Source organism: Natator depressus, chromosome 12, assembly GCF_965152275.1.
Source record: "Natator depressus isolate rNatDep1 chromosome 12, rNatDep2.hap1, whole genome shotgun sequence".
In the NCBI taxonomy this organism is placed as follows: Eukaryota; Metazoa; Chordata; order Testudines; family Cheloniidae; genus Natator; species Natator depressus.
Genome location: NC_134245.1, coordinates 6,965,197 through 6,988,878, shown reverse-complemented (window position 1 = coordinate 6,988,878; position 23,682 = coordinate 6,965,197). Strand labels below are relative to the sequence as shown.

At 52.6% G+C, this 23,682-nt stretch overlaps 1 protein-coding gene across 1 annotated transcript in view; it reads left to right on the top strand.

Annotated features, from left to right (window-relative positions):
* ADGRG1 (adhesion G protein-coupled receptor G1) overlaps positions 1–20,716 on the top strand; it is a 38,678-nt gene extending 17,962 nt beyond the window's left edge. Inside the window, exons 2-14 of the mRNA XM_074968502.1 lie at positions 6,528–6,617; positions 7,444–7,869; positions 9,376–9,484; positions 9,754–9,901; positions 11,750–11,878; positions 13,198–13,314; positions 13,753–13,798; positions 14,641–14,741; positions 14,865–14,983; positions 15,728–16,002; positions 18,021–18,129; positions 18,511–18,779; positions 19,270–20,716. Coding sequence (XP_074824603.1) covers positions 6,578–6,617; positions 7,444–7,869; positions 9,376–9,484; positions 9,754–9,901; positions 11,750–11,878; positions 13,198–13,314; positions 13,753–13,798; positions 14,641–14,741; positions 14,865–14,983; positions 15,728–16,002; positions 18,021–18,129; positions 18,511–18,779; positions 19,270–19,397 — 2,016 coding nt within the window. The 5' untranslated portion in view covers positions 6,528–6,577 and the 3' untranslated portion in view covers positions 19,398–20,716. The remainder of the gene's footprint in view (positions 1–6,527; positions 6,618–7,443; positions 7,870–9,375; positions 9,485–9,753; positions 9,902–11,749; positions 11,879–13,197; positions 13,315–13,752; positions 13,799–14,640; positions 14,742–14,864; positions 14,984–15,727; positions 16,003–18,020; positions 18,130–18,510; positions 18,780–19,269) is intronic.
* The last annotated feature ends 2,966 nt before the right edge of the window (positions 20,717–23,682 follow it).

Below are 23,682 nucleotides of genomic sequence, written 5' to 3'. Positions count from 1 at the left end.
GCATGTCTCATGACTTCCCCTACTTGGAGTTTTCTCTCTGGCCTAACCAACCTCTGTTCCTCTTCCCTTTATTCCCCCTTATCGTTATGCTGGATCCATGCTAACACACTGCAGCCACAGCACAATTGACTCAGACAGAAACCAGTACCTGAGCGCTGGGGTTAAAACCCAAAGACTCAGTTCCCATGAGCGCAGGCAGCTCTCACACTTGGAGTAACAGCAGGTCCGTGCTGCCTGCCAGAGGGCTGCCGGGCTCTGTGCAGAGCAGAGCGCATAGGGGCTGGCGATCGTAGGGGCTGGCGATCGTAGGGGCTGGCTATCGGGCTTTGGAAAGCTAGCGGCTGCATCCCACACTCAGAGAATCCGCCGAGGTTTAAAATCCTGACTCAAGGGAGGTTTTTCCGTTGATTTCACTGACGCCAGGATTTCATCCAGAGAGTCTGATTCTGATTTCACTTTCAGGGGCTTTCCCCCAGTTTAATTTAGCTGATCCCAAGGGAGTTTTTACTGATTTACACCTGTGTATGCAAGATCAGAATCACCCCCAGACGTTGTAACGGCAATAAAGAAAAATACACATATGGTCTTGCCCCAGAGTTTTATACTAGTTCTGCAGCTGCACCTGGAAAGGTGTAACCATGGAAGTGTGGGCTGGTATCCTGGGAAAGGAGCAGGTAACAAAGACACCCCAACTTTCCCATGCAGGCAGGAGGGGGGCAAGGAATGAGCTGACATTTGAGGGGTGGGGGTGGGGAGAGTTTTGACCAGACTATTCAATTCTGGAAGCAGAAAATGGAATGTGGCGAGAGAGATTGTGCAGACAAGCTAGTACTGTGGGCAGGCCCTGTCTCTGTACATGCAAGTACAGTACCTGGCACAGCAGGGCCCGGATTCCTGAGTGGGGCTGTTAGGACTACGGCAATATAAATAATGAACAAAAGCTGTCACTTCCTTTGAGGGGGCCACGAACCCCGGCCCACACACCCAGCTGAGTTGGTGTGTTGTATGTTTCTCCTCTGGCGTCCTGCTTCTCACTGTTCTCTTTCTCTCTCCCCCCGCACTCACCCCCTTGTGGGTGACACACCCACAGCGTTGCATATTTCAGTGTGTTAGAACGTAAATGAGCTGGTGTTGGCTGGTTTTATTATCTGAGAGCAGTAGCGTGGGAAAGGCTGATATGCAAGTGCAAAGAACTCGCTCTGAAATCCTCCAGCACTGGAGAAGCAGTAGAGTGGAGGAAGAAATCACAACCCTCGAAAGGGCCAACAGACTCCCTCTGCACTCACAAGTGATTGGTCAGCTAGTCCTGCTGGAAAGTTTGGTTAGTTGCTTTAGTTGCTGTGAAGGTGCTGGGTTGACAACCCTTGAGACTGGAGTCCTCCCTTGTAGCCACAGAACAGGTACAAGGAGGGCAGTAGTGAGCTTCCCTCTTGCTCTCCCACCAGTCTCCATGGCTTCGCTGCTGAGAGAGCCTCCACGGGAACACCGCTTATGGGAGAATGGGAATCACCGCACTGGATCAGATCAGTGATTCAACAAGGAACCTAAGAGCAGACCAGTGGAGAAGCCAGTCCAATACCCTGTCTCTGGGTATGTCTGTCCTGCAATAGGAGGTGTGAATGCAGCTCCTACAGACAGACTCTCATACGCACGCTAGCATGGCTAAAAACAGCAATGGAGATGCAGCAGCGTGGGCCGTACAAGCACACCGGGGACCCTGGTTTCCTACTCACGTTGCTGAAACCCACGGTTCTAGTCTTCCGTTTTTAGCCATGATAGCGTGCATGTATCTGCTGGAGCTGCCATCGCTGCTTCGATTTCATGGTAGACTTCTCCTCTGACAACGGCCAGTCCCACTTACTTCAGAGAAAGGTGCCAAAAACCCGCTATTAGAAAACTGTGGACTAACCTGCCGAGAGGGGCAGTTACTGTCAGTTGTAGCGCTGGGTTTTGGGGTGGGGACACCTGTCCTTTAAGAGCTGGATCCAGACCAGTAGCTCTTTTTGCACATGTCCCTGAACAGCTGTCAGAACATTCTGTTCTTTCCTTGTGCTTGATTTCACCTCGTTATAATTTCAGCAGCGCCGCGAATCAAAACGGGAGGAAGGAAAATTAGGAGCGAGCCAGGAATCGGATGTAATGCTGTAAAATGGTTATAGAAAAACAGCTGGGGCAGATATGCTGGCTGTAGAAGTAGGGGTTGAACTAGAGCAGGGTTTCTCACCCTGTGAGGCACGACCCAAGATTGGGTCGCTAGGATGTATCAAAAGTTTGTGGGGCTGGCTGGGCTCAATTCCCCACTCTGGACATAGTGACCTGGTGCATGGGGTCTTGGTGCCACTCCAGTTTGCCCCAGCCACCCCTCCATCATGACGACACTGGGACAGCTGGGCCAAATTGGAGTGAGTGGTGCTGCAACCCCAGCCACCAGGTCACAACTCCACTTACACAATTATGGCCCCGCCAGGCCAAACCTGAGCAGCACTGCGACCCCAGAGGTCACAACACCCAGAGCGGGGAGCTGAGCCCAGGCAGCCCTGGGGGCCAAGAGCTGGGTGGGAGTGGCTGGTGTCACATTCTCTGATAAATGCTTGCACTCCAGTGTACCCCCAGCCTGCAGGACCTCCCAATGTACCACTCCCCCACAGCCAAACCACCCCTCCTGGTCCCCAGCTGTTCTCCCACCACATCCCAGCCCCTTCTGCCCCGGATGCAGGGGAGGAAGAGGACACTGAGTCACGACAGGCCATCAAGGTTTACAGATGGGTCCTGAACCCAAGAAGGTTGAGAACCACTGAGCTAGAGTATGGATATTGCAACATGATCATTTGTTTCTACTGCTACTATAAATCCTAGGACGGACATGAGGGAAGGTTACACGTGATGGGCCCCCTGCCTGCTGGGCTTGCATGGGCAGACAGCGGACGCTGACCCATGTGCACACTGAATTCTCAAGATTCCTAGAGGTTAAATCCAGAAGGGACCATTACATCAGCTAGTCTGACTTCCTGTCTAGCACAGGTCAGATAATTTCTCTGAGCTACCCCTGTATCAAGTCCAGCAACTTGTGATTGGTTAAGCACATCTTCCAGAAAGGCAGCTAGTCCGGACTTGAAAACATCAAGAAATGGCAAATTCACCACTTCCATTGGTGGTTTATTCCAGTGGTTAGTCACCCTCACTGTAGAGACATGCACTTTACTTCTGATTTGAATTAGTTTGGCTTTAACCTCCAGGCAGCCATTGGTTCTTGCTCTGCCTTTCTCTGCTAGCTAAGAGAGCCCTTTGTTACTCAGTATATTCTCTTCATGAAGGTACTTAGACACCGTAATTGAGTCACCTCTCAGTCTTCTTGTTGAGAAGATGACTAGACTGGACTCCAAGCCTCTCTTAGGCATTTTCTCCAGCGCTCTCTTTTTTGTGACCCCTCCACTTTTTTCCAATATCCTGTTTAAAATGTTGCCCCCAGAACTGTACACAGTATTCCAGTATCTACCTCACCTCTTGTTCATATACCCAAGGCCTGCATTAGCCCCTATAGCCACAGCATTGCACCAGGAGCTCATGTCAGTACAGTTCCATAGGTGTGGCCTCTATGCTTTGTTCCCAGATGCAGGACCTTGCATGTGGTTGCATAAAGTGCATTTTGTTTGAATTGGCCCAGCCTACCAAGCAATCTAGATTGCTACGTATGACTGCCCTGTTCTCATAATTTTTTTTAACCACTTCACCAATTTTTCCATCATCTGCAAATTTTAATCAGCAGTGATTTTATATTTATTTCCAGGTCATTGATAAGATGGGATTAAGCCAAAAACATGATACTGAAGATCCGGCCTGTATTTATTCTCTCTATGGAAAGCTAACAGCGATAACCTCACCCTTGTCTCACAAAGACAAATTCCATGGTACTGATTCTTCTCTTCCTAACACCAGTGTAGATGAGGACTAACTCCACTGAAACGTATGGTGTTACCAGTTTTACTTCGGCGTCTCCATTGACTTCAGAAGAGTTACGCCTCACGTACGCTGGTCCGGGAAGAATCAGGTCCCATGACTTCCGTTTAGTTCAGAGGGATTGATGGGCTCAGCATTGAGATACCTAGACCATCTAATCTCTAGTACCCTGATTTTCATTTGCACTCAGATCTTCTCTCTACTAAAAAGGGTCACGTTTGAACTCATAAGACATACTGGCAAAAGGCTCGTTCTGTCCGTATAGCTTATCCCAGTTCCCCAGGTGAAATAAGCAAGAAGAATTTTTTGCTGGTATAGCTGCACTTTTTCTAGTGCTTTTGCTGGCATAAAAAAACCCCCACACCACTGCGCAAGGTTATTACAAGCAGAATATTCTCCTGTAGACCAGGCCTCAGCCCCTTTACCCCACTCTCGTCGTTTAATGGGTCCTTAAAGTTGGTGTTGGTGTAGATGTAACGTGACTGCCAGGGTGGTGTATAAATGAGAATCAAGCCCTTGGTCACCGATTCGCAATGCAGCCCAGGTCAGTCGGGGTCAGCAGTTGTTACCAGCTGGTGTCCACTTGGTGGCCAATGTGAAATGAATTGGGCAGCCCTGGCGCAGTTCCAGTGGGTTTGCTACCGGACTGGCAGACTTTTCAGAAGAGATGACAAGGGTTGACTGGACGCTGCGGACCACGCTACCCCCCTTGCCCGTGGGGTAGTCCTGGTGATTCAGCAACGAGGCACCTGTTCTGCAATAAACTGAGGACTAGACCCCCCCCCCCCCGGGGCTCTCAGTCCAGCACTTCCTATTAGCACTAACAAACGGAGCATTGTCTAAGTGCAGCAGAAATATTCCCTCGCTCTCCGTGTCCTCTGCATCGGCCGTGCTGGTGGTGATGCACCGAGTCTCTCACTTTTTCCTCCCTTGATACAGTTGGTGTCGCTGAACCCAAAGTGGCTGATCACATATGGCCAGCTCCTCAGCTGGGGTAAATCAGCATAGTTCCACTGCTTTCAGCAGTGCTCCGACTTACAGCAGCAGAGGGGTGTCATGGGTCATTCCCAAAGGCTGTAAAGAGAGAAAATAAAACCCAAGAGAAAATAAATCTAAATGTGACTGGACATCACACTGGCTTCTGTTTGGTTTTGTTACTATTAACTCTGTTTAAAATAGGGGAATTCAAGAGTCTTACAGTGCTGGAGCACCTCTCATGGCATTGTCATCATACGCTATCCCAGAGCAGCCCCTTCTGCTGCGGTCACCCATTTTGTGTGGGAGGGTACTTGACCGTCCAGCCAGGTCCCTCTGGAGCTTCACCCTTTCTGGTTCATCAGTGTCCTAAATAATGCCCTTCACCCGTACTAAGACGCAGGCAGCAAACCAAGAAATCTGGGGTCTTACTTCAGTTCCAGTCTCTTCACCAAGTAACCTCAAACAAAACCACCACCAGCTTGCTCCTGCTGCTACGGGTTTGAGATTCCACGATCTATTCCGATTCCCCTTTGTCCTCCACCCTATTGTCAGGGCACCAACCCACAGGGCCATTTCTCCCGTGTCGTGTCTCACTCCCTAGGAACCCACCGCAGATGCTAATCTTGGCTCCTTCAGCTTGTTCCTCTCTTCTTTCCCTTATGTCTGGATACTTCTTCAGCCTCTCCGTGCAGGAGAAAATTTCCACCCTCTGTCTCCCCTGGGCCTTCTCCTCAGGAGAAGAGGATGCAGAATCATCACCTTCTACGGCTCTGAACTCCTTCCTGTATAGAAACCATCCAGCTCCTTCCCAGCTGGGTCTGATCCTGAATTGAGCCTGACACACCCTCCAGGTGCAACTAGGTGGGCTAATTAGGATCTCTGGCTCCCCTTAACCCTTTGTGAGCCTATGTGGGGTTTATACACCCCAACGCTGGGCAATATTTTAAATGAAACAGGCAGAGGAATTTTGTTTAATAGTTATTTTAAAAGCTCCCTGCTTTGGATTCCTGGGAGGGAATGGGAGAGCAGCGAATCACAGGGCTAATCCAGCCTCCAAGGATCAGCATCTCTTTCATTTCCCTCCCTCTATGAAACTGTTCCACTGGCCCCATAAAATTTCACTTGGCTATAGCAACCCATCACTCCCCCAGTGCAGTGGTGGGCAACCTGTGGACCGCACTGCTTCCCGCAGCGCCCGTTGGCCGGGAATGGTGAACCATGGCCACTGGGAGCTGTGGGCGGCCGTGCCTGCGGACAGTCGATGTAAACAAACTGTCTTGCGGCCCGCCAGCAGATTACCCTGATGGGCCACGGGTTGCTCACCACTGCCCGAGTGGCAGATGACAATAGAACAGTTGTGTCTAGCCTTCTTGCATGGATAGAGCTACCATTTTTTCTTCTCTCTGGTACTCACAGGAACACAATTCCTGGCATTTGCAGGTGTCCCACACCTAGTGCAGGTGCTCAACTCAGCCCATGCTGATGCAGAAAGAACTGCAGGCTTTTCAGTCTGTTCCAGGCCCTGAGCTGTGAAAAATTCCTGCAGTTCTCTAGACAAACTCACTCTGCCATTGTGTGCTTCTGTCCCTCAGGGTCAAAGTCTATCACTGAGGAACATCAAGAGCTGGGAAAGCCGCCCACGATGGATTGCCTCCTTCTGGCTCTGCTTCTCCTGTTGCAAGGTAATATGCTCCCTGGTTATTTCCTCACCTCTACACTGGTCTATATGGCTTACAACAGCCGAGGTGGCAGGGATGTAGCATTATCAACCTTCTCCCCACCGCCAGTGCCAGGATAGTACCCGTTAGGAGGAAGCAGTCGTGCCAGTATGGATGGAGTGAGGAGGGGGCAGGAGGTACAGAGCGACTTTCCCTGTAATTAAGTTTCCTGAAAGACAGAGAGACCGTCATTCCAAGATGGAATTCCCCTCTCCTTCCAGGACAGGCTAGAGGCATGTAGATGAATTAGGGCAGGAACAAGACTGGATGGACATGGAGAATGCGTTATTATCGTCTATGTTCCTCTTGTCTGATCAGCTCACCCGGGTGAAGTTAGAGTCCATTCAGAGGAAGGATGGGCCGGGCCTGAGCCTCAGGAGAGCTGGGTTCACAAGCTTGCTCTGCAAACACCTCCCTGGGTGACCATGGGCAGTCACTTAGTCTCTCTGGGCCTCACTTCCCCATCCATACCATGGGGATAACAGGCCTGCCCTGCCTCACAGGGGAGTGTGTGGCTGAAGACATGAAAGACTGGGAGGCACTCAGACTCTATGTTAATGGGTTCTTACATGGCTCCCAAGATTTTCAGAGGAGGAGCTCTCTCTGTCTCTTGTAGACATGCAGCACCTATCACAATGGAGCCCCTGAGCCCTCCTGTGATCCATGTAATAAATAGTAGACAGCTGTGTTGTGTGGGGTCACCAAGGAGATGAGTAACCTGGGGAACTCCTGGCGTATGGAGCCCCTCAGGCTGAGCTACACCTTACCGGGCGGGTTTTGTGTAACGCAGGGGTCAACGGAAGCAGCCGCCATGCCGAAGATTTCCGATTCTGTGGCGAAAGAAGGCAAACGAAGAAAAGCCGTATCATTTATCAGATGCGGCCAGAGAACATCATCACCATCGAGAACAGCGCTGAGACGCTGAAAATAGCTGCGCCGTTCCCAAAGCTTGACAACTACACGTTACCAGACAACTTGGGAAGCTACCGCTTCTGCCTCTACTGGTACCAGAGGGACAGGACTTTCAACCTCACGTACGGCAGAAACAACTACACGCTGAGTGCCGAGGCCAACCCTTCCTTCAACTTTTCAAACCCAAGCGCACCGCAGAATAAAAGTGGGGTCCCTGTGCTTTCCAACGTGTCCTACGCCTACGGCAAAGGCCTGCGGAACACCTCCCTCGGCAGCGCTGCTGTTTACTTCTTCTCCGTCCGTGGTACAGTTGAATCAACACGTTAAATGGGTTAGAGAGCTTGCAGCGGGACCACCGCAGCCTCTGAGCATGTTCAGTCTTGGAAGCTAAGCGGGGCTGGCTCTGTCTGCCCACCCGTGGATGGGAAGGTTCTGGGGAAACCGCTGAGGCACCATTAGGAGGTAGAGCAGGGCAGCTGGCTTCTCCACCAGTCGCTAATTCCATCGTTTTTCAAAAACGGCCACTAGTTTTGGGTTCCTCATTTTTTGGGCAGCCACATGCAGCGCTCTGGGGCCGATTTCCCCACGGTGTCGAAATCCCACCTCTCCCACTGACGAGAACCGGAGTTGTGGGTTCTCAGCACCTCTGGAAATCCAGCCCAAAGTTTCTCTGCGTAAGCGCGCAAAATAAGTGACCACTTTTGAAGAAGTAGCTGCAAAGGTCCTGCATTTCACCGGATAATCCCTCATCTAGTCACAATGTCCCACCTTTAATGGTCATTTGTGCTGCCTTCAGCAGTGCCGGGGTCCTCAGGTCACAGCTGTATGGGGGGCCTTATAGGGATCCATCATGACACCAGCAACACTCCATCCTTTAGAACATCTGCACGGTTGGAGACCACGGAGATCAAGATGGAGCTCTGGGTGCTAGGACCTGCAGTGTCCATGGCTGCACATGGGTACTGGAGTGGCCTCCGCTGCATTCTGGTTAGAGACATGTAGAGTAAGAGGCGGGAGAGCAGGAGCGTGCATGCTCGAGATTGCACCTTGAGGTTCTCGGCCTGTGCAGATAGGAATGACATGAGTTTGCACCTATGCTGGAGCTGCTGTAACCTAATGGCCTGCCAGACAATGGGGCAAAGCTATTGTCAAAGTATCCATTACCTGCTATTACCCTCAGCTAGCCCATTCCTTACAATTTGGTGCAGCCAGTTGGCTGTTCAGGAGCCCTCTGCAAACTTCAGCAAGCCCATCTCCTGTGCAGCTGAAGTCCAGAGGAATGAGACAGGCAAGAAATGCACCACCATGGGCTGTCTCCCCTCTCATGAGTCCTGGTGGATGCAAGAGGCTTAGGGATCACCTCATGTGAATTCTTCCTTTTGCATGGCTAGCCCCTGCGACTCGGCTCAAAAGGCCAGGTTTGTAAAGGTATTTAGGCACCAGAAGATGCCGAGAGGGGCTTTTGAGAATCCGCTGAGGTGCTTAATAACTTTGAAAGTCTGGCCCCAAATGCCTTAAGCCGTACCCGTGCTCTGCTTGGCCATTCAGACCTACCCAGGCATAGCCATTGCAAACACCCCGCGTCTGGCTTGCCACTCACTCATTCTGATGTAAATCAGGAGTGGCTCCATTGAATTCAGACCAGTCCTCATCAGACCCATGATTGCCAATCAATTAATAATGCAGTCGCCTAAGAACACAGTATAAAGCACTCGCTGCCGGGGGGAGGGATGCTACAGAAACCAGCATTGTCCCCTCTTCACAGAATTAATCACCACATTCTCTTTTCTTTCCACATCGACTGCTGAAGACATCAGCAAGGTGCATGAGATTGAAGAACAATTAAGGAATTTATCAAACTTCATGAAGAATCCCAATAAACCCACTGGAAGACGGACCAGTGCCAGAGCACCATATGAGTGAGTACAGTATACAAACTATGTCCATCTCCTCCTCTCCCAGATCAGGCGCTTGCCATCACTGTCTGTACAGCCTCACATACCCGAGGATCCATCTGTGGGGAGCTATGGTTTTCGGGAGAGGTAGGTCAGATGTAAGGCCTCTCAACCGCAGCAGTGGGTCCTCAAAACTCTCCTTCTGTCACTTGCTGATGGTACAGCCCCTGCTTTGAGGCTCTCTTCCCTCCTACCCTCTCTAGATCCATGCTCTGTTCCTTCTTCCCCAAAAGGAAACTTCTGCATTTGGAATTGGTCCTGGGACAGGTGGTGTTTGAAGGGGAGAGCGAGACTTTTGGGACGAGTACAGTGCGTGCAACTGTTTTGAAGATAGGACCCAGCAAAGCCTCTCAGGATCTGCCCTTCATGTCTGAATTGGAGGTGAGTGCAGGTGTGCCAGGGGTCCAGGCTCTTTTTCCCCATAGTCACAAAGTCATGACAATAGAGTTCAAGGCCAGAAGGGACCACCAGATCATCTAGTCTGACCTCCTGTACAGTATAGGCCACCAACACCCACGCACTAAACCCAACAACTGGAACAAGACCCAAGTATTACAGCCTAAAGGAGACTAGCCTATTGTGTGCGACAGGCAGAGAACAGCAGGGACCGAGGTGCACGAATGCCTGGGGACAGTGGGGAAATGATGAAGAGAGAGACCCTCAAATGATCCTGGCAAGCGACCTGCGCCCCATGCTGCAGAGGAAGGTGAAAAACTCTCCAGGTCACTGCCCATCTGAGCTGGGGGACAGTTCCTCCTCAAAGCCCCGTATGGCAGCGATCAGTTAGACCCTGAGCATGTGAGCAAGAACCAGCCAACCCAGCACCCAAGAGAGAGGACGCTCAGGATCACCTCAGCTCACCGGCCACCCCCATTCAATGTCCCACCTCCATCCCTGAGGCTTCAGAGGAAGGAGACAAAAAAAAAAATGACCTGGTGGCAAGGGGAACCTTCCCTCCCTGATGCCTGCCACTGACCAGCTGAAGCCCTGAAGCATGAGGGCTTCAGCTTTATTTTACATAAGAACAGACAGTACAGGTTCCATGCCAGCCATCCCTTCCCCCAGATCCAGGGGGTGTCTGTTCCCTACGGGTCTCTTACCTGAAAGTCATGCCCTGCTTCTGGGCTTCCCACAGGAGTCGATCTGCTGCTTGCAGCTCTTCCTGATGGCTCAATACCCAGCTGGCCTGTCTGCTGGCTTCTGTAATCGCCTCATCCCGAGCTGATCAGTCACAGGCTGGGTCCTGCTCCTCTTAATGGCCCAGCCCTCCGGTGACAGATTGAAATGAGCTGCAGGGCCTAGAGCAGGGACCCCAGACCAACCGGCGCGTTTGCAGAACCTCTTGATGCACTTGGCATGTTTCCAGGTTGTGCCTTGTTCTCCGTGGAATCTTTCCAGGTCATGGTCCTGGGTTGGTCTTTGCAGCATTACGGTTTGCAACGTAGAGGGGACCTGACTCCTTCCCATAACCAGGGTAACCTGGGACGTGTCTGGTTACAGCGTGTAGTTAAAGGGATGCCCTCACCCCGAACAAATCAGACTTCTGTTCTTTGTACCGATTGCAAGGGAAATCTCCTTGTCGCTCTGGTTTCACTTTCTTACCTTGGCGCCTTAGTCAGCACTTGGTGGAGTCCCAGGCTCTGACTAGTCGCACTTCCCGTCTCCTGAGGGTGATCAGAGGAGCCCCCTGCCCTCACTCCCCAGGAGAGCTCGCTGGCAGGCTCGCGCCCTTGCGAGGGCAGCCAGGAGGGAACCTCCTTTCCTTGAGACTCCTGCATGGGGAGCCTGGCTCCGCCCTGCTGGCATGAGGCTGGGGAACAGCGGGAGGCGGGGTAGGCAGAGGACCCCGCCTTTCGAGCCCAGGGAGGAGCGTCGAGGGGGTGAGGCTTCATCTCAGTGCTGCTGCTGAAGAGAGGGAGCAGCCAACCCGGCAAAACTACTGGAATAGAAACGTTCTTAACTCGAGTTGCTGGCGTCCCTTTAATACCCAGCCCGGTGCCGTCCACACTAGAAACCAGAGCAGTGATGCATATGGGTTCCTGGCCTGGGCTAGACGGCAGTCGGATCCTCAGCTGGGGTAAATCAGCCTAGCTCTGTTGATGCCGATTTACCCCAGTGGATGTTCTGTTGCGTGTGTAGCCAGAGCCCGAGGCTTTCCCTAGCGTCCTCCCCGAACTCGCCGCATCCTCCGGCCACTCTTCAAGGGCTCTGCTGGGCTTTGTTTTGCAGGTGGGCAGAGAGGTCCATGGGTTTGCAGTGAATCTGCCGAGGATCCTCTTTGCACAGGCGAAGGGCAGGAAGAAGAACACTGAGAGTCGAGTGCTCCTGATGGATATCAACAGCCAGGCCCTTTTCCAGGTAACGACCGGCTCAGGGATGGGAATGAATTTGGTGCGCGGGTGTAGTAAGCGAGGGGCTAATAGTGCTGGGCAGCGCTGGGCCAAGTTTGGTTGGGAGCAGCTGCTATGAATGCTGAGGATATGTGCTGCCCACAACTCTGCCAGGGCCGCTTGAGAGCATCCCCGCTGCCGGTCCTGCCCTGCTCCCTCGGTCTGCCAAACATCGTGAAACCTGGCCTGCCGTGCAACCTCCCGCTCAGCCAAGTTTGGGCTGGCACCCAGCTCTGACCCCCGACCCACAGCACCCCCTGCTATGCCAGCCTGGCCCCCTGCCCATGCCCCTTCCCCCCCGACTCACAGCACCCCCTGCTATGCCAGCCCTGCCAATGCCCCTTCCCCCCGACCCACAGCACCCGCTGCTTTGCCAGCCCTGCCAATGCCCCTCCCCCCCCGACTCACAGCACCCCCTGCTATGCCAGCCCTGACCCCATGCCCAGCCCTGCCAATCCCCCTCCACCCCAACTCACAGCACCCCCTGCTATGCCAGCCCTGCCAGTGCCCCTCTCCCCGACTCTCAGCACCCCCTGCTCTCCCAGCCCAGAGGCTCCCCTGAGCTGATGCTGCCTATCTGAACTGTACCCAGCGGCCCAATGTCCTGTGTGAACAGATTGAGTAGGATGAGACCCCAGAGGTTATTTTTGCTATGTGCCTTTAGCCAAGCTCCCATTTCCAGAGGAGCCAGGCCGGCGTACTCACAGTCCCCTCCCCACCCCCACCCCCCACTGGGAAACGCTGCGGACCCATCATAGACACGCACTGGGACAGTGCTAGGAGGGTCCCAAAATTCAGGTTCCTGCCAAAGCTCTGCCCGTTGTGATCTCCCTTTGTGCCTAGCGACTGCAGCTCAAACCAGTCCCTGGCTGGGCTCCGGAAGAAATGCCCCCCGCCCCCGGCAGGGTATTGTACAGCTAGGGGCAGTATGGAAGGTGGCACCTTCCCCTGAAGTATCGGACTGCAGCTCCTCTCAGCATCAAGACACCGGAGCAGCTGGACCATTGGCGGTTGTGATCTGGCCTTTGCCACGGTACATAGGAGGCCACCTGGTGCCCTGATGCCCTCCCGCAGAGGACTGTGACAGCGACAAGGCACAACCTGAGGAAAGGCTGCGCCGGCTCCTGTCACTTGTGTGCGCAGACCCTCTTTGGGTTTGTATTGTCTGCTGAGGAAGGAGACAAGGAAGCTCTCTGGCTCGGAGATCTCCAGGGGTTTTATAGCAGCGTGGTGTCCGGCAGCTGTCACTCTCCCATGCTGGCATCACGGTCTTTCCATCTCTTTCAGGACCAGAACGGCAGCAGGGTGCTCGGTGAAAAGGTGATTGGCATCACCGTGGGGAACACCCCCATATCAGGCCTCCCCCAGGATGTGGTCCTCAAATTCTTTCATGACCAGCTACCGGTAGGTGTGAGAAACAGCCTCATTCAAATCAGTCTGTCCAGACCGGGGAGGAGGGGGCGGAAGCTGGGACTTCCGCCAGCTCAGCTTCTGCCTCGTCTCTGTCGACCCATCCTCTCTAGGGGATGCCCTTCCAAAAAACGTAACTCAGGACAACTAGCCACTTCCAGGCGATCACCTCCAGAGAGACGACACAACCGGTGTCCTTGATCTTTCCCTGTTGCTGGGAGCAGCCTCCCTGTTGAAAAAAGGAGGTGACACCCTGGAGTGCTGGGGAGAGGATGATCTTTGTTTCCTGGCTCCAGTCACGTGACAAGGGACAGAGTTTCTTTTCTCCTCCTGCCCCATCTTTCCCTTGTTCTGCCCCTCAGCCAAACTTGCCTGCCCCGTGAATAACCCAGAGAGGCTCCTGCATCACCACCCATGTTCTTGTCCTTTCAGAGGAACGTGACTCCACGGTGCGTGTTCTGGGACGTGGACTCCAGCCGTGAGTATCTCAGAGAGAGCAGGCTGTTTTGCAGGGCCCTGGGTCTCCCCCAGGTCACTTACACCTGTGCAGTGGGGGAGTGCAGTGCTACCCTCCCGATTTGACAGCACCTTTATGCTGGCTTTGCACAGGTGTGAGGACTCAAGGTGCGGGGTAGGTGGGAACCAGACCCCTAGGCTAGCTGCCCAAGGAAGGGACTGAGCATCAGTCACTTTACAACCTGACACATGGGACTGGATTGTCCTTGATATTTTAACTCTTGTAGAGACAAACTCTTGGCCACGTCCAACTCCCACTGGAGTGGATGAAAAGACTCCCGTTTACGATGGACCATGGCCCAGCGCATGGTCAGTGGCTGGATGCACATTCATCCCTTTTCCGTCAGTGGAAGCTGATCAGTTTTCACTCTGTCCTTCTCCAATCTGTGTCACTCATCCCAGCTCCCTGTGACTTCTCCTTTTCAGCCTCAACGGGGCTTGCTTTGACTGCCTCCCCTCATCTGTAAATCCTGCCATTCCTCTAATGCCAGGGATACAGCCCCTAGATCTCTGTGCATGGCTAGATCTCAGGCGGTTCCCCCACGGATATCCCAAAGAATCTGTCCCAGGCCCTGCTCCCCACGCAGATATGGGTGGGGGTGATTTCGGGTGCTAGGAGTCCCCAGTATAGCAGTGCTGCCATGTGGTCTGTAAGGAAGTCACTGGGCCCCATTGCAAAGCACTCTCTCATTCTCTCACCTGCTTGCAGACACTGTGGGTCAAAGACTTTCTGTGAACATTGACTTGGGCTGAGTGTGTGAAACCTCCCACCCGCAACAGGAAACTCTGCTTTTCTCTTTGCAGATGGCCACGGCAGCTGGAAAAGTGATGGCTGTGAAACAGAGACGGGTAATAACCAGACGGTCTGCCGTTGCAACCACCTCACCTATTTTGCTGTGCTGATGGTGGGTACCAGCTCCCACTCGAGCTCTCTGCATCCTCACTGCATGGTCTCTGTGGTGATGGGTAAAGCTCTCAGCTCTTGCCCAGCGTGGCCCTAACACCTCCCCTGTCCTCTCCATTCTCAGATGTCCTCTCCGGGGATAGATTACATCCACAAGAAGTACCTGACGATTATCACCTACATTGGCTGCATTATCTCAGCTGTGGCTTCCCTCTTCACCATCATCTTCTTCTGCTGCTCCAGGTACAGTACTATGGTTCGGGGCAGGGGATTAGCTAGCAGCCTGTAACTCGTGCTCATGCTGACCAGTTTGCTACCCCATGCAGGCAGCATCCCCCTCGGCTGCCATTACACACAGATTGGCCAAGGTTTTTCTAAAGGGACTTGTGATTCTGAGGGTCCACCATGAGACACCTGAAAGGGGCCTGATATTCAGGAAGTGCTGAGCACCCCGCCCCCCACCTAGAAACCAGACCCCTTTATAAGGTCTCCAGATGGGCCCCCAGAACTACCTGTCATTTTTAATAATCTTGACCGCCATCTTGGTCTTTAGCACTAATGCAGCGAGCGTGGGCATGCACAGATCTTTAGCAGTGTGTTAACAAGGGGCTGACGCAGACTACAAGAGGCTTCCTTTGAGAAATTAGGCTGTATGCAATGGCCAAACCTGTCGCCTACACACATGGTTCAAAGGCCAGATGAGATGTAGCTTCCCAGTGGAACAAGGGGACCAGGATCGCTCACCTATTGCAGTTACCGGTGGCTCAGTAAGTTCACCCATCTCAGCCATCAGCTGGCTATGGCCATGTGGAATAGGCACTGGGCTCACGATCTCCTGTTGTTAAGACAAAGATCTCCTGTGTGTCTCCGGTTAGTGTGAGCTGCTTGAATCAAAGCACTGGGACCCCATCGTGGGCTTTTGTGGGTGCTGGGTCTGGGACTCCCAGACACGATCAGGAGTGAAATCTCTTCCTCTCCCTTTCCCAGGAGGAAGCACAGAGACGGCACCGTAAACATCTACATTCACATGAACCTGCTGGGGGCCATCTTCCTGCTGGATGTGAGCTTCCTCATCACTGAGCACTTGGCCTCCATCGGCAGCGAGGCAGCCTGCAAAGCCGGTGGCATGTTCCTGCACCTATCTCTGCTGTGCTGCCTGACCTGGATGGGCATTGAGGGCTACAATCTCTACAGGCTGGTGGTGGAGGTCTTCAACACCTACGTGGAGCACTTCATTCTCAAGCTCTGCGCGGTGGGCTGGGGTGAGTACGAAAGGAGGCCCAGATGGCCCTGAGAACTCCAGGCCTCTGCGCCCCTAGAAGGCTTTCTTCTCTCAAGGATAAGAGGATGATTTGCTCACCGCCCATAAGTACCGACACGTGGAAGAGATTTCTGAGGGCAGAGGCTGTTTAATCTAGCAGGCAAAGGCATAAGACAAACCAATGTCTGGAAACTAAAGCTAGAGAAATTCAGGCTAGAGATCAGTCCCCTCACTGTTCAGAATTGTGCCTAACGCATTGGCGGCAATGGTATCTCCATCACTAAGGCTTTTAAGTCAAGACTGGCTGTCTCCATAAAAAATACACGGTCACTCAAACACCAGCTATGGGTAGGAGGCACTGGGTGAACTTCTCTGGCCAGTGCTGTGCAGCAGGTCACACTTGATGATCACAAAAAGAACAGGAGGACTTGTGGCACCTTAGAGACTAACAAATTTATTAGAGCATAAGCTTTCGTGAGCTACAGCTCACTTCATTGGATGCATAGAATGGAACATATAGTAAGAGATTTTAATTACACACACACACACACACACACACACAGTGACAAAGCTCTGTCCTTGCCTCCGTGGGTCCCGCGTTTCCTGGCGGATTTCACTAGCCTCAGAGGCTCACTGTGACCCTCCACGTAACCCTTCTTTCCTCTAGAGACAAGGGTCACAGTCTACTGAGCCATTTTCATCATAAGCCAGCAAGGGAGGTGAGGAGAAGTTATCCTTCCTTGCACAGTCTCTGTTGTCTCCCAGTCTTAGTGATTAATCAGGGGGCAAAGGTTGGGGGGGGGGGGGAAAGAGCCCGGACCCACCCTCTACTCCGGGCTCCAGCCCAGGGACCCTAATAGTATCAGCTATGGTAGCTGACCTTTTAGAAACATGACATGTACAATTCCCTGGGCTACTTCCCCCACAGCCGCCCTCACTTCCTCAAGCTCCACTTCACCCTTACCTCAGGGCCTCCTTCCTTGTGCCTGATATGGTGTGTACTGCTCAGTCTCTCCAACAGCGCAACTTCCTCCCACAGCTCCTGACATGCACACTCCCCTGACTGACTGGGAGGCTTTTAACTAGTTTCAGCTAGCCCCTGATTGGCTTCAGGTGTCCCAATCAACCTAGCATTCTCCCTGCCTTCTGGAGAGTTCTTAATTGGCCCCAGGTGTCTTAATTGACCTGGAGCAGCTCAGGGATTTGTTTAGCTTGGAGCTAATATATCTATCTCCCACTACTTTTCTATAGCCATCTAGCCTTGTCCCGTCACAACACACATACAGATAAGTTGGAAGTTACCATACAAACTGTGAGAGGCTAATTAGTTAAGATGAGCTATTATCAGCAGGAGAAAAAAACTTTTGTAGTGATAATCAAGATGGCCCATTTAGACAGTTGACAAGAAGGTGTGAGGATACTTAACATGGGGAAATAGATTCAATATGTGTAATGACCCAGCAACTCCCAGTCTCTCTTCACACTCAAGTTAACGGTATCTAGTTTGCATATTAATTAATTCAAGCTCAGCAGTTTCTCACTGGAGTCTGTTTTTGAAGCTTTTCTGTTGCAAAATTGCCACCCTAGATACCATTAACTTGGATTTGAATCGAGACTGGGAGTTCCATTCTATGCATCCGATGAAGTGAGCTGTAGCTCACGAAAGCTTATGCTCAGATAAATTTGTTGGTCTCTAAGGTGCCACAAGTCCTCCTGTTCCTTTTGCAGATACAGACTAACACGGCTGCTGCTCTGAAACCTGTCATAGATGATCACAGTGGTCCCTTCTGGCCTCAACACCAATGAACCTATGAGCAGTGTGGACATGAGGACCCAAAGCTGTACCCAACCATCCCTGTTCAATGCACTGTCCTCAGTCCACCGCTAGGGTGACAAAGGGTATGGGAGAACAACATGGTCAATTCCTTAGGAGTAGAAAGGATGAGCTCCTTTTTCAGGGACCTGCAAAGAGAGGAATTGGGGCTAGGGAAACTACCTAATGCTGTTCTCTGCATCCAGGGCTTCCCATCTTTATCGTGGGTGTGATCTTCCTGGCGGATCAGACAAATTATGGACCATTCCACATTGAAGTATTTGAATCCCTTGAGAAATCCACCAATGCAACCATGTGAGTAATTGGAATGGCGTCACCATGTTCCTGGTTACACCATGGCTAGCAGTGCCTCCTCCCATGAGTCAGTTTCACACGGCGTGGACCCTGGAGCATACCAACAGATTACATCCCCTCTGCTGGGGTTTTCCTGAAACCTTTTCTTCCTCCCGCCTCTCAGTCCATCCAGATCCCCAGCTGGCATAAATCAGCAAAGCTCTCGTGACTTCAGTGGAGCTGTGCAGCTTTACATCAGCTGGGAGACCGGCCTCCATGTTTAACTCTGGGCTGGAGGCCGAATGTGCCAGTGGGTCCCCCCGAGCTCTCCGATCAGACCTTCAGCCCCTTTTTACCTAGAGGATTACGGACCTGAACTATCTGCCTTTCTTCTCCCTCCAGATGCTGGATCACAGCCCCCCTGATCCATAACATAGTCAACCTGGGCATCTTCAACCTGGTGTTCCTCTTCAACATGGTGATGCTGGGAGCCATGGTGTGGGAGATCCGCAGGCAGAGGAAGAGAGGCCACAAGCTTAAGCACACCCTGGTGCTCCTGGGGCTGAGCCTCGTGCTGGGCATCCCCTGGGCACTGGCGTTCTTCTCCTTTTCCTCGGGATCGTTCCAGCTCGTCGTCGTCTACCTCTTCACCATCATCAACACTTTGCAAGGTGAGCACGCAGGGCCGGGCGCACTCTCCCCATCTCGCCCTCTCCCGGCGACGTGCCGTCACCCCGGGCGAGTTTCGGGGGTAAATGGCGCAGGCGTCTGGAGTCTCTCTGAGGAGCAGCTGATGAGGCTCTGACACAACCCTGTGCCCTATTCCTCACCATGGGGGAGAGGCTCCCCTCCGTACTAGAGCGTGCCTCGCTGTGTGTAGGGATCTCTCCTGCAGGGCCCTGGGATTTTCTGTGCGATAGCACCCAGTGGCCACACGAGGGTGCCACCAGCTAAGGCTCGAGACAGTGCTCTGCTACGTTGGTACAGTGATGGATCCGAGACCCCGTTAGCTCAGTTCATCTGCCGTATAGTTAAAGGACAGGAGTGATGGGATGCTCAGGCAGGGGGCCAGCCTCCCCCTGCAGTCAGGTGACCCATTGTCCTGCTCTCTGCATTGCCCCTGCCCAGTGAGCGCTCACCCATTTCTCCCTTCTCTCGCAGGCTTCCTCATCTTCCTCTGGTACTGGACAATGGTGCTGCAGGTCAGAAAGTTGAATTCCTACCCCTCACCAAAAAGCTCTGACAGCACCATGTTGCCGTTCAGCACCAGCCGCAACAGCGCAGACTGAATCTCCTGCTTTCTCTGGTCACAGCTGGGACGGTCTCTGCCCTGTGAGTCAAGAACCAGGCGTCACACTCCCAGAGGGGAGGTGGAGGCATCGCATTTGTCTGGTGCTTCTGCTTTGCTACACGTGGCCATGTATAATCACAAGAAATGTAGAGAAATTCACACACGTACACCCAGACACTCTGAACCGGGAGCTGCCGGCATGGAGTCTGTTGTTCGCTAAGACCACGGCAGCAGCTCGGTTTCTCTCTGCACATTCCCTTCTGGATCTCTCGGGTCCAGCCCTGCCTGGTTCCCAGCTGCATTAAACACCAGTCTTGTAGCACATGCATACCCCTGGGCTCCCAGGTAGATCACCCCTTCAGTATAAACGTCACTGGAAAAGACAGAGTGTTATAAGCCAGCAAGGGCTGCAGCCTTCTCTGATGGGGGATCACGGACCTAGTCTGTTTCACGCTCCTGTTACATCTCTATCCACATCACAGCCTAGAGGAAGAGCAGGGAAGAGCCTGGTATCCACCTCTCCCAGGGCGTCAGTCACATCAGGCAGCTGCCAAGTGAAACTACAAGGGCAGAGGAGAGATTGGGCAACGGTAAAGGTTTCATTTTCTTCAGAATGCAGGACAGGCCCATGAGCATCTCTGGCGGGTCCAGACTGGATCAGGCAAAGAGCTCGCCTTCCTCTGTAGCATGGGGCATGGGTCACTTGCTGGAGGAGTCTCTGCTCCTTGAAGTCTTTAAACCATGATTTGAGGACTTCAATAGTTCAGACATAGGTGAGAGGTTTATCGCAGGAGTGGGTGGGTGAGATTCTGTGGCCTGCGTTGTGCAGGAGGTCAGACTAGATGATCATAATGGTCCCTTCTGACCTTTGTATCTGTGTATCCAGGCAAACACTGTGGAGTAGGCATGTGTGGGTTATGTGCATCTTAGGTAACAAGGCCTGGGGGTGCTGTCACCCCTCCTGCCCAATGTGTGTGGCGTGCTTCTGGGGGAGAGTTTGCTAGGGCTCGGTTCTCCTCTCACACTGATGCAATTAATGGGCTTTCAGGGTAAGGGGCCCAACTCTGACCCCAAGTCAATGGGGTTGGGCATCTCAACCCAGCTGTGCTGTAGGAAATCTCCCGCACTGTCTGTAGGTCACAATGCAGGGTCACTTCCCCAAGGAGTTTGCCTGGTGGAGGTGGGTGGCCATGGATGGATTTTTGCACACGCACCTTGAACTTGATGGAAAAGTGCATTTTTTGCCAGCCTAACATAGGAATCAATAATCTGTCTAAATGCTGAGAGAGCCCTTGCGCCCGAAATAAAATATTACATGGCGAATGTGTCTAGTTTTCAATGGTGTCAAATCTGATTTCTGCGTATTACAGCATTCCCACTCCACTGCAGTCTGTCACTGGGACTTTATTCTCTACTTGATCCCTGTTGTATTTTTAGGGAGAGATTTTCAACGGTGCACATGGCAGGTAGGCACTGAAAGGCAATGGGAATTAGGACCCAAGTTGTCAAAGAGATTTAGGCACCTCACTCCCAAAGATTTCCATGGGGCACCTTTTGAGGAGCAAGGCCTGTGTAATCCCATCTTGCACAAGAGAACTGCCACGGACTCTTACAGTTCCCGCAGTGTGTCATGGTACCAGTGGGCTCCTTTTTCCTGAAGAGCTCGGCGTGCTTTCCAGCCCTTGAACTAGGCTTCACAACACTCCTGGGAGACACGTTTGCACAAGAAGCTGGGGAAACTCAGGGGTTAAGCAAGTTGTCTATGTGGTAACAGAGCTTCCCAGCCCATGTCTTGGCCACAAGGCCAGACTTCCTCCCAAGAGCCAGAGCCTCCTCTCAGTCACCTTTACACAACACTTGGAGAGTCATCACTGGCCCGACTGTAAATGCCAGGTATAAAGTACTGAGATCACCACAACGAACATGCTTCAGCATGGAAAAGGCCAAGGGCTTCTCATTGAAAAAGAGGAGCAACCCACAGTGGAAGAAAACGCACTCCGGGGTGACAGGATGCGTTATAAACATTTGTATTGCCACTTCTTTGGAGAGAGTTGCTCACGAGCCATCCCCATGAGTGGTCCTAGCTACGTAGCAATAAAGACGTGTCTGCCCTCCCTGCCCAGACATCTGTAGGAGGAAGGATGCGTAACGGGTGTATCTGGCCTATGCTTGGGCTCTTTTCATTCAATTCAATAAATTATGCGGGTCACCCCAGGCAAGTGCCAGTATGACCCTTAGGCCCCAGTCTGTGGCATCACAAACAGCAGCAAAAAGTCACGTCCAAAAAAGTTTTTACATGATTTTGCATCTGCCTCCCACTGGAGAGCCTCATTGTGCACATTCCCATGCATAGGCCACTGTGCAGACGAAAGACAAACACGTGCATGCGTGTTTGTTAATAGCCAGGGCCTATTGGGGACGTGCAGAAGGCTGCCACCCCAGAAGAAATGATACATTACATTGCAGAGAGGTCTTGTGGCCGAGCGTCTAGTGTGCTGGGACTCGGAGCGCTGCTGCTAAATGGCCTTAGGCAAGGCACCTCTGTACCTCAGTTTCCCCAGCTGTAACAGGGGGACAATGATGCTGACCTCCTTTGCGATCCATGGCTGAAAAGTGCGAGGTAAAATTGTGGTGTTCGTGTGTGAGAAATTGAGAGCGATCGTGCCATTATGCACATACACACAGGGGCAGAGTTAAGGTGATCCCTGCAGGTCTGCCGTTACCATTTCCCAGCATTTACGTGCTGAGCCCTGAAACTGTCGCGTTCTCTTCATATTCTTTCTGGTGAGCATTTAGCAAAGGCTCCACTGCGAACACTCCCCCAGAAACGTGGCGGGGAGTGGTGCTTCGCTGTTACCATCATTTCCTTCCTGCGCCAGTCTCCCAGGTACCACCTCAGCTCATGCCTGAGGCTCATTAGTGGGATTCCCATGCCAGGCCCGGTACCAAGTGATTACGTCAATTAATTTATTAGCTTCACACACAACTGGCTTAGGAGGCTGAATTACAGCCCTGTGATTAAATGTGGAAAAACTGAACTCAGTAAAAATGTGTGGGTCATGCACAAGCCAATTATTAGTCTATATTGGTCTCACTGTGGTGCCTATGGCTCGTTATGGGCTCGCTGTGCTAGATGCTGTACAAACGCCAAATCGGGGTTCCTGCCCCACAGAGCTTACCCTCGAAGCTGAAGGTTGCATGCCCAGCTGCCTTGACTCACTTATTTCACCCAGGATCGTGTTGCTTTGGCTGGCGTGGAATGAGCCCCAGCAGGTGCCAGCCCATTGTCCCATAGCTGCCCGGGCTCTGGCCGTGCTCACCGGAGCGTCTCCGGTACCGCGAGGCACCATCGCCGAGATGACACCCAGGGAGCACAGCTCTTGTGCAGGTGTCATTTTTTCCCCCATTGCTACCTTTGTTTAGGGTCCTGGGTGCCCAGAACCGTCGTGCTTGCTCCCACAAGGGGGCAGTTGTACCCCTGCACTCATGGGGTAATGGCACGTGCAAAAGGAGGGTAAGATGAGCAGCTCCTACATCTGCTTTACATTGGCAGGCGTTCCGACCGATGGCGAATGACACAGTACAGAATCCTGGAACCGCAACAAACTCAGACACAAGAACACCAGCACCACCACCACACACACACGCAAACAGGAAGAGCGGTCTATGCAACCCCCTCCCGAACCTGGCTCGGGGTGCTAGCGAGAGCTCTGTGGCGCAAGCGTTCTTGAGCAAGGAGGCAGAAATACTCCAGCTGACAGTGTTGTTATGAAGGCGGGGGGCCATGGGCCGTCAAATAAATACGGAGGGGCTTTCTCCCGGAGGGAAACGTATGTATCCAAGCAACATGGAGAAGAGACAACGCAGCAAGTTTCGAACTAGGTGGGAAAAATTCGTTTAGCCTAAAAAGGGTTGTTTCATTCGTGGCGGTGGGCCAAATGATTGGCATGCCAGTGTGTGCGTGGAATCTCTGAATGATCAAATGCCCCCCCCCCGCACTGTAGAGAACTGCACCCCCCCCCCACCAGATCACCCCCTTCCAGCACAGTGCGGGGCAGAAGACTCAGTTTCCTTAGCTACTTGTCTGCTGCTCCCTCCATTCTCCAACATTTTTCTGGGGGGCAGCAACTTAGGCTCCCAGCTTAGTCACCTACAGATCTACCCCTTCCAGGCCCTTGGGTCAAAGCAAGTCTTAAGCAACATACCCATAAACACTTCCCTTTCCTCTCGGGAGATCTGCTAGGGACCCACCCCTGGACTTATCACCTTTATCTTTCACAGGG